This window comes from Ambystoma mexicanum, chromosome 1q (genome assembly GCF_040938575.1).
Source record: "Ambystoma mexicanum isolate Mex_15411 chromosome 1q, UKY_AmexF1_1, whole genome shotgun sequence".
NCBI lineage: Eukaryota > Metazoa > Chordata > Amphibia > Caudata > Ambystomatidae > Ambystoma > Ambystoma mexicanum.
In genome coordinates, this window is record NC_090922.1 from 552461627 (window position 1) to 552473969 (window position 12343).

Below are 12343 nucleotides of genomic sequence, written 5' to 3' on the forward strand. Positions count from 1 at the left end.
CCTGCAAGTCTCTTAGGTTTCCCCTGCTTTCTTAAAATGTGTCTTTTCGTGCACACCAGCAGAATATTTAATCAGTTTTAAGATGGTATGACCAAATGACTCCATTCGATAGGTCCACCAGGTACGTTCTACGAGTGAACTCTCATATACCAAGCTAATGCATTCTGGGAGTTGAAGTCTTGGTGGACTTTTGTGGGACTTGCGCACATGAAACCAATGATTTATGCAAGGGAAGAAGGGTGTTGCTGTGACACGGGCTATCTGACACCTCAGTGCAAAAAAACGGTGTTAAATTTAGGATGGAATGCATTCTGCCACCAGGTGGTGCTCACTTTCCGAAGCCACTTGTGATAGTGGTGTGCTATAGAGAACACAGCATAACACAAATGGGCAGAGCATGCACAGTATGGGCATAGCATAATAATGTAATTTGACACATCAAAACAAACATCACATAAGAAAGGATGGCATTACATACATAAAAATAACACAATATATCATAACATAGCCTGAGACAGCATACCATAATACTGCATGATGTAACATAACAAAACGCAGCATGGGAGCACAATACAAAGCACATCAAGGTATAGCACCACAGCACATCATTTGGAACAGCATGATATAGCTTCAGAGAAACAGCATATTATCGCATTGCATTGCATGACCTTGCATAGCCCGGAAGAATATAGCATGACACGGGGCAACCCACCATAACGCTCGTGCTGCTTCTATTGACACAATCAGTGAAACGTTAGCAGTGCAACAGCCAGTCAGATTTCTATAAATACAAAATGCAACGAACATCCGAAAACGCCAAAACTATTGGCATTGCCAATGCTTGTTTAATTTTGGTACACGCTCAGTCATATTTTTATTTCTTATTTGTAAATTGGTTCAGCATGTAAACGTTACCTAATTGTATATTAAAAACAAATTAGTCAAACAAAACACAATTCATGAAAAGAGGAAACATGAAAAAATAAAGAGAAAAAAGCTATGAAAAATGCAATCAGTAAAACTCTATAAACTCTAGGTCGCCTGAAGCCCGCGCGCACCATCGTAAATATCCGATGGGTGCTATATGGGAATTTGCCGTTCGTATGATGTACAAATCCTATTCTGTGGTGGTGATGACCATTATTCCGGGGGTGAACGGGGGCTATATCACGTCTTATTTGGTTATCCCAGCTAGAGCCAATAGATCACTGTAAAGATGCCCCAGGAGCAGGCGCATCACAGCTTCCAAAATGGAAGGTTGCGCCATTTTAATAATATAAGGCGAATTAGTTATCGTTCGAACGTTCTTCGCCGCACCCCATAGCGCGCCTTCAGCACAGAGGATGTTTCTTACCTGCGAGGAGCAGTATCCACGGCCCTCCCTGGTGTCTGCATGGGCCCTTGGGGTCCACCTTTAGCGCTCGGCCCGTCATCGATACCACAAGGACTGAGCAGCACCGACCCCGGATCCCCTCATCCGCTTGCAACGCAGCAGCACATCAGCAGCCACCCCCGTCCTGTCACGTGCTTTATGTTTGAGCACACAGTAAGACGGATCAACCAGTCTCTGCATGAACAGCAGAAATCTTTGGAAACCGTTTGCATAGCAAACATTTATGAAATGGCTTTAGCGCCAAAAGTGGCCAGCATGGGAGGGTATTAAATAAAAACGGCTTTTACGCAATGGTTGCCACCTCATCTTCTATGTGCTTAAATAAGCACATGTTACGGTCAACCAATAGCTTTTGACTTGGTCCGCACTTATTACAAACCGCGGGATTGGATGCTCTACACTCTGCACCCACCCTATATGGGTCTGGGTGAGTGCTAGACCAGCCAGGGTCTCCGTTCCAAAGATTTGCGTTCTACTGATAGTTTCACTGTCCTAGGAGATTCCGCCCCGAGAAATAACATAGCTTTGGTAAACGAGTGTCACGGGAGACGTGCGTGCCTTTCCCCATTCCACAAGAGGAGACTTGTTCTAAAGAAAACAAGGCCATTGGATGGGAAGATTAGAAAAAGGGAAGGGAAACCACGCGGAAGGCAAACAAGCAGTGGCAATGGCAATAGTTTTGGCGTTTCTAGTTCATTGCATTTTACCTTTGCATGGAGGGAAGGATTGAGAAATGACAGCACAGAGAGCAAAGGGAATGAAGAGTAGCGTGGGGGAAGGGCTGAGAGAAGCAATGTGGGGGGAAGAGGGAGGATAAGAAATACATGGCAACAAGAGAAAGAATAAAATAATACAATAGAGGAAATGTAGGCAACAGTACACAGGAAATTTGGACAACATTTGAAGGAAGGAGTGACAGCACAATTATGGGGGAGTGACACAGCAAAGTGGGGACGGAGCAACAGCACAAGGGGATGCTAATCAACAGCGCAAAGGTGGGCAGAGCAACAGTGGTAGAGGAGGAAGAAGTGACAGCGCAGTGAGGGAAAGGGGCGACAGCACAGAAGGAGCGACAGTGTAAAGGGGAAGGAGTGAGAGTGCAAAGGGGAAGCATGAAACGGCAAAGGTGGAGGAGCTACATCACAATATGGGACGGACAGCGCAAGAGGGGAGGAGGGAAAGTGCAAAGGGGGACAACACTATGGGGGAAGACGGACAGTTCAAGGGGGTGAGGAGGGACAGTGCAAAGGAGGGAGGTGGGCATGGGGTAGGCGGGGCATGATGGGGTAAAGGATCAATAGGCCAAGGGGGAAGGAGCGACCACAAGGGGGAAGGAGCGACAGCACCAGGCAGAAAGAGCAACAGCGCAAGGGGTGTAGAGGAGGAACAACACAAGGGAAGGACAGCACAAGAAGAGGTGTCAAAGTTCAAAGGGGGGTGGAGGGATAGTGCAAGAGGGAGGAGAGACGGCACAAGGGGGAAGGAGGGACAGTGCAAGGGGGAGGAGGGACAGCGCAAGGGGGAGGAACAGTGCAAAGGGGAGAATAGACAGTGGGAGGGAGGAGGTACAGTGCAAGGGGGAAATAGCGATAGTGCAAGCGGGAATGAGCAGCCGATCCAGGTGGGGAGGAGGGACAGTGCAAAGGGGAGGATGGACAGCAAAAGGATGGATGGGGAAGGAGCAACAGCGCAAGTGCAGAGTGAAGTCTGTTGGTTGTATGTATAATTGCAGCCTTTGGTCATAGTGGTCCTATAATGTAGTTTTGATCTCAATGTGATTTCTTATAAAGAACACCTGTACGTTTTCAGTGGTACTGCACCAATTCAATGGATTTCAACCTGCAGATGTCCTCACAACATATTTTATTGGAGAGGTGTAGTAGGACTGACAACATATAGAGGTCCTCATGACAAATCACATTGAGATTTATTTTGAGGACATCTGTATGTTGTCAGTGTTAGTGCTCCTCTCCACAAAATAACATAAACCAAACAAGAACTATGGAAACATAAAATAGAAATGGAAACAGGTTGTGAACTGGAGAAAACATTTGTCTGTGGCAGTGCAGATCTCCAATGATCTACCACGGACAACAAACACATGTCTTCAAAACAAGTTCTCTTAAGAGGACTTCTGTATGTTATCAGTGGTAATAATAATGGTATGTATGGTAACAGTAACCAGAAAGGGAAACCTACATGTAGCCCAATGTGGCTGGGCAAAGAGCCCAAATATTGCCCAACTCACTCTGGCAGAAATAAGAAAGTTCACTGCGGCATGCCAGATTTGAAAGTGACACAGTCACATGACATGATGCAGAACTCCTGATTGGTAGAACATAAAATAAACACACCAATATTAGATTACATCAGTGTAATGGAAAAAGAAATAACATTTAGTGTGTCAGCTGATTATGCCACTGCATTTCCTGTTGTCCTGCCAATGATAAAACCAGCTTTCTGGCACGCATTTACTTTCTCTCTTTTCTAGCAATGGTATTGGTGATGTTCTGGTGGCTGTGTAACCAAAATACACCAAAACCAAAAAAGCAACATCAGGATAATGACAAGATACCAGGGGAAGGAACGGACAACGGATGAAAACAGAACAGCAGGAAAATACAAATCCATTGGAAGACAGGCACAAGTGGAGTAAATCCAGAACAAGAAGATCCAAAGCCAATATATTGCAATAATAGTATCATATCATTTCCCTAGTCAGGGCCATAGTCTAGCCAATAATTTGGGGGTTGTGTGTCATGTTCACTATTGTTGCCACACAGGCCCTCCTGCAAACGAGTCCTGCTAGGAACTTCCACAAGTGTTTGAGGACCGTTGAACGGGCATTCACTTTGTCTCCCATCTCCTAACGCCAGGTGTCAAAGTGTACAAAAACAAGCACTGGCTAAACCAATTGTTTTGGATTATGTATATTTATTAGATATGCATTTTCTAGGCATTGCTTTTTTAGGCCCATGTAGGCGGTCATGTAGATTTAAGGTGATGCAGGTGCAGGGGAGAAAAATAATCAGCCCTGGCACAGCGATTGTTTCTAACAAGTGAAAGAAGGAAGGTATCTTATGGTAGACGATACTCCAGTCCCCTGCCCACTATCAGAGGCTAAAAAAATGTCACATTTTGTTAACAAGTTATGGTATTTACAGAATATTCCGTCATAAGTGTTGAAATCTGTGTCAGCTCTGCATACTTTTACAAGTGCAATATTAATTCAGTAATTCTAAATATCAAACAATATCAGTTAATAGTCATGTTCCACATACATATTGCATCCAACAGTCTTATGACAAAAAGATTTTTTCATGAAGTAAAATTATTTGTAAAGATAACATACTGTGTGAAGAATCTAGAGATATTGTCAATTCTTCCAGAGGGGAGCCCCTTCCCATGAGACCAGGGAGGTGAGGCAACTACCCGATAGTCACCTTTGGGGTGGTACTCAGCGGGAGGATCTCATGGGGAAAGACACCCCCTCTGGGGATCAGGGAGAACATCTCAGGAGAATGCTGTATGGTCACTCCAGCCCAACACCTCTTGACCTCCCCTCCCATGAATGCCACAATACTATACTCAACCAACCCATGCATATGTGTAGGGCAGTCAGTGTGACATCCATTGAGACGAAGAAGAGCTGGGATTACAGACCTGTGTGGGAAAGATGAGACGAGGTGGAGGCACAGAATAATGAAGAATGCTCGACGAATCTCAAATGAACATTCTAGTCATTCATGTCAGATTGTGTCAATAACCAACATAAAAATGGAAGAAGGACTCAGTACCTTGTCAAGCGGTGTGTCAAGCCATCTCCTGAAGAACTGTTCCACATGGGAAGTTCAAGTGCCTGTAGACTGGGACACTGTCAAGCAGGAAGATGTGTTTTTATGTGGTCCCATTTCGAAAGACCCTGCTCAGAACCAGCGAGGCAGCAAACTGCCCTGAGAGAAGAGGTGCACCACGCAGTTTGGAACAGCTAGGTGTGCTGCGAGGAGCCAAGCTCTGCAGAGCGCTGGAATGAAGGAGAAGTCAACGGGAGCCGTGAGAGACCGAGACAAGGTACCCACAAGCTATGGAGACACTGTGGTGTGAAGTGGAAGCCTGCAAAAGCCACGAGAGACCTGAGAAAACAGGAATCTGACCCAGAGAATGGGCAGAGCCTGAGAAGAAGAACCCGAAAGGTGCAGGAATTTATGGGCTGGCTGGTGGGGGCATAAGCAGGTCTTGGCAACTGCACAGAGGCACCAAGAAGGAAAACAGACAAATCTGGGGCAACATTAAACCCCCCTCACAGACAATTGTTTTACCAAAATGTCCAAGAAGCTGATATTCTGTAATTAAGGGGATTCCTGAAATCCCCCACCTAGAAAAAGAGAACAAAGGAAGAGTCATTCATAATGTTCTTCATGGCAGTACTTGGCAGGTGAATAAACCAAGACTGCCCATCACAAGAAGCAGAGAAATACGGGTCTAGGAATTGCACAAAAAAGTAGGGAAATGTGCATGTTGTTTTCCTCTGGGTCTGGCTTGGCAGGAGAGTGTACCAAGTTGGCCCAAAAACCAAGTGAAAGGAAGACCAGTGGAAGGGATTAATTCCCCTCTGGTATTGTTGAACTGTGAAACCAAGTACAAGAGAGGACGAGGAATGGAGTCATTCCCCCAGGTGTTGTTGAAATGTGAAACCAAGTACAAGAGAGGACAGGGAAAGGGAGCCATTCCCCCTGGTGTTGTCGAAATGTGAAACCAAGTACAAGAGAGGACAGGGAAAGGGAGCCACTCCACCTGGTGTTGTTGAAATGTGAAACCAAGTACAAGAGAGGACAAGGAAGGGCAGCCATTCCCCCTGGTGTTGTTGAACTGTGAAACCAAATCCAAGAGAGGACAGGCCAAGGCAGTCATTCCCCCTTGTGCTGTTGAACTGTAAAACCAAGTACAATTAAGGACAGGGAAAGGGAGTAATTCTCACTGGAGTTGTTGAACTGTGAAAATAAGTCCAAAAGAGGCCAGGGGAATGGTGTCATTCCCTCTGGTTGTGTTGAACTGAGAAGCTGAAATACCAGGAGGCACAAGTCATTTTACTGGTAACCCAGAGACCAGGGGAAGAGAGACATTCCCCTTTGCAGGTATAGTGTGGTGTTGTGAACATTTGACCCAGGGGAAGGCAGTCATTCCACTAGAATGAAAAACACAGAACCTTATGATACTGAGTGTTAGATGATTGGCCATCCTTTATTGGTGAAGTACTGGGACCAGAAGAAGGGAGTCATTCCCCATGGTAAAGAACTTGAAAGGCAAAAACGACCAGAACTGTGATACCTAGTCAAGGAGAAGGGAGTCATTATCGTGGACCAAGAACATTGGCACAACCTTTAGTTTAGTTGTAAGTCTAAGGGTCAGAAGCAGGGTTTTAACACAAGATGGAGGACTATTGATTTACACGGACATTTGGACGACACCCATAATATTTTTGTTGAGGCAGGGAATTCCCTCTTAGAGATATGGAAAGTTAGGTTTACTCTTTATTTTCTTGACTAATAAAGGTGTGTAGCAATCACCATGCCTCCTGTGTGTCAGTCTCCTCCTTCTGCACCCTTACAACGACCAGGCAGTGAAGATTAGTACAGGCTTACCTCCTATGTGTAAAGAGAGGAGTGATAAGAGATGGTGCTGTGGCCACAACTCCATGCTCCACTATTCTCTACTGATTATTCCCTCTCTAAGACGTGATGCTGAACACGTTTAGAGAATCCTGCGACCACTCCACCATCTCTTATCACTCTTTCCTTTACACATAGGAGGTAAGCCTCTACTAAACTAATTCTAATTCTAATTCTTAGCACTCCTTTATTTTTCCTTTATCTAATAGACTTTAAATTGGTGCTCCTGATGAAGGGACTAACTTGTCTGAAATGCGCTGAGATGAGAATATTTGGATTTCATCTTTACAAATAAATGTACTTCATTATGTTTGTCATAACACTTTTGGATGCAATATGTATGCAAAACATGACAATTCATTAATTTTGCTTGAAATTTAGAATTACTGATTTTTCTTTTTCTTGTGAAATTATGCAGAACTGACACAGAGTCCAACTAGTAAGACAGAATATTCCATAAATACCATAACTTGTCAACAACATTTGGATTTCTTTAGCATCTGATAGGGTCCAGTGGAGGGGAGTATTGTGAAGAATCCTGCGAATACCTCACTGAAACCCTCCCTAGAAATATCTGAACAGTGGTGGTGTACATAACTGTCAGTGGATGTCACATCGAAGTTGGTTGGAGTAGTGGCATACTGTGGAATAAAGGATTTTGTTCTCATGTTAACAGTAGTAGAAGGGTGGTTGTCAAGAAGAAAACAACAACCAAAGGAGAAGCATCCTGACAAGTACACCAAATAAACTGCAGAAGTCCTAACCAATTGTGAAGCTGTAGAAGAAGAAGTTGCTAACCTATTCTTTGAACTGTATCAAATAATCTTGGCAAGAAGATATCCAGGATTACCATTGGTGCCATCTACTTGGGGAAGGGGATCTTTTCAATGAAGTGCTGAAGATTGTGTTACCAGTGGATTTCTGTTTGATGTGCTTTTGTTTTTACAGGGAACTTATAAGAACTGCTTTGATACTTGTCTTTAATTGTTAACATTTTGAAGAACTGATAAGAACTGGTTGAATACTTTTCTTTCCTTTTGAACATCTGGAATGTTGAGTTTGGGAAACCCTGGGAAAGGGATTTACCCAGGACAGGTGAAGGTCATCCAAATAATGTTTAATTATTGTTTATTCTTTATGTTGTTTATGATTACCTATGAATATTTTGTTGTTTAGTGTGATGGCCAGTTTGTCTATGTTAATATTTATTCCCTTAGCATTTAGACCAGGTAGGGAATTCCCGGATACAATAGGACAAGAAAGGATGTGTTTTCAATTTGTATCTTTAGTCAAATGTTTTATCCTGAGAAAATTACAAGCAATTGTCTGCCTCAGATTATTGACCCCCTGAGAGTACCCTCTGCCATAGGATACCCGTGTTCTTTCACCAGTTAGTACATTGTGTCAGTGTCTAGCCTATGCCCACACAAATGCCAAACGTATTGGTGTTGTAGATTGATTAAATGAATGGGAGATAACCTCTTATTTATGTAACCCTGTTTGTTTTACATGGCACTTAATCTATGATTACAGTTCCATGTATTCCCCCAATGTTCCGTGTTATATTCAACCGTTGCTCAGTTGTACTGAGGAAAAGAAAACTACACACATATGTTTTATCACTCAAATTCAACACATTTACTGTATCACAGTATACAGCACTGAAGTGTAAGTCACCTGAAACTAATACTCAGAACCTACTGAAAAGTGCTGCCATTTCTGCCTTTCACCTAATGGCTGCATTTCTGGTCTTGTAGAACAGTTTAAATTAAGTGAACCTGCTTGTCTGCCTCCGTGCCTAAGGTCTGTTAGTGTGCTCATTGAAAATCAAAGAAAGATGTATCTTTATGTGCGCCAACTTACACAAAATAATAAGCCAAACATTACAGAAAATCACTGCAAAGTTCGCAAAACCTTACACAAGATACACATTTTATAATCCTGTCAGTTTACATCATTTGTTTTATACAATGCTGGGGCGATGAACACCATTGCTGATGGAAATTGCAGTATCTACTCACTATATTTCAGAACATGTATCCGTGATTGGTTTTGCTACCTTCGTGGTAACTAAAAATAGGAAAGTCTCCTACTTGTCCCTACAATAGTGATATAGAAATAAATATGACAACCATTGATTCAAAGCCAATCTTTCTAGAAAAACCCAACAACATTAATTTACATATGTGCATCAAAACGTTTTTGCCCAAAATTGTGCGTTCTAAGGTACGAATATGATGGATTTAGAATCGTAGTGACTGCCATCATTTACTCGATTGCGGTCTCTAAACTGCAGGCCTGAAGTGCGGTGGAAAAAGAGTGTTGCGAATAAACAGACGCACAGTGCTTCAGGCCTGAGGGGCAGGGATGGCAACCAGCAACCGAAGAACACAATGAGGGTAGAGGGGTTGGGCGGGGGTATGGCGTGGAGGCAGAGTGGTGGGGGAGTTGGTGCAGGGCCATGCAGAGGAGACAGGTGTGACCCCATCAAAATGACAATGTGGGTAAAAAAATGATCTTGCGTGGGGCAGCATTTACTGGGCGGCCTTAGAAAACTCATCAGTCTATATTATGCAGGCTTTTCCCCTAGAACCCACTTACTCGATTCCATCACTCTAAACAATACCATTTCATGACAATAAGTCTACCCCTTAAGAGCCAAGGACGAACATTCTCGTCCTTTTTGCATATCATGCATAATAACCTGGCAGTTGTGCATCTGTCCTTTGTTACACTGATTGGTAATTTCAGAGGGATTATATGGATTCTTCAGCATTCAATGGAATTTTAAAGAGGGATGACATCAAGTGAAATGATGAGTCAATAAGATTTGGTATAAGTTTATTCATGACCAGCATGGAGAATACAGTTTTGAGGCCGAAATTATTATACGCAGACATGTACATTTAGTTTTATTCTTGTTCTGTTTGATTTGAGTCAATGCTTGTCTTTATTCTGTATCTATTATACAGACACGTTTGAATATCTTTTGTGTTTTTACATAGCACCTAGGTAGAAAATCACTCAGGAATATATGTTGTGAAATAAACTACAATACCCATAAGTCGGGGTGACCGAAACTTTCATCCGCAAAGCAAAAGCGAAAGCGAAAAGCGCTGAATCTGTACTGTAATCCGCTTCTGCTCAATCCACAAAATCAGTATTACAGTTCCACAGCCACTGAAATTTCACCCGATTTTGTGTGTTTTCACAGAAAGCATGGTGTTTCGAATCCCTTGTTATTTCCATGTAGCGTGATAAGAAACTTTGCAATGGTCTTTTTTCTTCTTTTCTTTCCATGCTAGTTTTTTGCAGTGACACAAGAAACTTTGTGCAGGTTTTTCCAAACCGTGCTAGTTTCGCACAGTGCCACGAGAAACTTTGCTTGGTTTTTCAATCCATGCCAGATTTGCGTCATGAGAACGTTGTGCAGGTCTTCTTTCAATCTGTACTAGTTTTGTGCAGATGCATGAGAAACTTTGTGCGGGTCATTTTCGATCAATGGCAGTTTCATGCAGTGGCACGACAAACTTTGCACTGTTTTTCACGATCTGTACTACTTTCGCGCAGCAACATGAGAAAATTCACGTAAACTTATTTTAGATCTGTACTAGTTTCAAGTTGTGGCACGAAAAACCTTGCACGCTTTTTGCAAACCATGCTAGGTTCACGCAACAGCATTAGAAACTTTGCGCCACATTTTCCGATTCATGCTAAGTTTGCGCAGTGGCATGAGAAACATCCTGTGCCTTGTTTCGGTTCACGAGATGTGTAAGGAAGCCATGGTATCAAACAGTAAAACATACACAAGTGATCACAGTTCAATGATGTTTATTGAACTTCAATCGGGTTTGATCGTGGTTCACGCAGCGGCATTAGAAACTTTGCGCCGCATTTTTCGATTTGTGCTAGGTTTTACCAGCGGCACAAGAAACTGTGTGCCACTCTTTCCGATTCATGCTAGCTTTGCGCAGTGGCATGAGAAACTTCCTGTGGCTTTTTTCGGTTCACGAGATGTGTAAGGAAGGCATGGTATCAAACAGTAAGACAGACACAAGTGATCACAGTTCAATGATGTTTATTGAACTTCAATTGGGTTTGAAAAACACCTATCTAATCCTAAATCTAAACAAGGGAGCCAGCTATGAACAGCAAATAATAATAACTCAGTCCTATTGGTGCCTTGTCAAAATAAAAGGGCCTATACTAATAAACCTATTGCCAATCCTTACTTCTAAATACAAATAGTGTGGCAAACAATGTTATGCAAAAGAAAAGTGTTTAAGAAATGATATTTCAGGATGTTCAAGATGTTGGCCTCCCTTCCCCATGTTTTCTGCATGGGACAAGGCGGCACACTCGAGTTTAGCACAGTCTCTGGCCCTTCCCTTTTGCATAAGGATGTAGTTCAATCTCAGTATCAGGGCCTTCTATGTCAAAGTCTCTTTGCCTTCCAAAGTCCCTTACTTCAAAGGGCCTGATGCGACAAACAAACATTCAAAGGTTCCTTGCCCCTAAGGATTCTCATGAACAACTTCTAGGCTGATATTCGATTCACCTAGGGCCCACTCTGCCGGTCTCAGATCCACTTTAATACAAAGCTTTCAATTCATCTCCCTCTGTCAGTTTTGAACCAGATACATGTACTTTTCTAAACTTTCTCTACTTCATGGAAATCAAAGACTTTTGACTGTGCGCAGGATTTTACTTGACCAGTCACAGGACCAATTTGATTCACATTTATTCAATTGATATCCGTCTGTCAGGCTCAGACCAAATCCATCAACTTTTTTAAATTGTCAGCTGGGTACCTTACAGAGACCTTCATTTGAGCACCCAGAAGGTGCCGGACCACTCTGTCAAAGGTATTGTAGCTTACTTTAAAGTTCAATCAGCAGTTTAACTTCATTTGTGTCTCTTATCACACGCATTTTAACCATGTTCATTCCAGCATACAATATTGCTGCTTACAACCTCGTCTGCAACACAGACCGGTCTTGTATCCCCAACTCACCAGCTGTGTTGCTTTCACTGAAGCGGCTTTGTTCTTCGAGCCAAGCACAGTACTATGGTGGCTGGAGATTCTCCCCGCCTTGTTTACAGATGCGCGAGCGTCCTGGATACATCCGACAAACAATGCAGGATTCTTCAGCCTGATTTCCTGGTTTACACTTTTTCTCGAGGTTTTGTGGAAGTAATGGTTCCTTGTCGAAAAGGTCAAGGGCATATCCTTCCTTGCGACCCCCTTCTATTTCGCCATCTTTCTCCTCTCGTTAAACTG

At 43.0% G+C, this 12343-nt stretch overlaps 1 protein-coding gene across 1 annotated transcript in view; it reads right to left on the reverse strand.

The window, feature by feature from the left end:
• Positions 1-1689, reverse strand: part of LOC138531437 (carcinoembryonic antigen-related cell adhesion molecule 6-like) — a 112174-nt gene extending 110485 nt beyond the window's left edge. The window contains exon 1 of the mRNA XM_069640991.1: positions 1355-1689. Within this exon, the coding sequence (XP_069497092.1) occupies positions 1355-1433 (79 nt within the window). The 5' untranslated portion in view covers positions 1434-1689. The remainder of the gene's footprint in view (positions 1-1354) is intronic.
• Positions 1690-12343: the final 10654 nt, after the last annotated feature.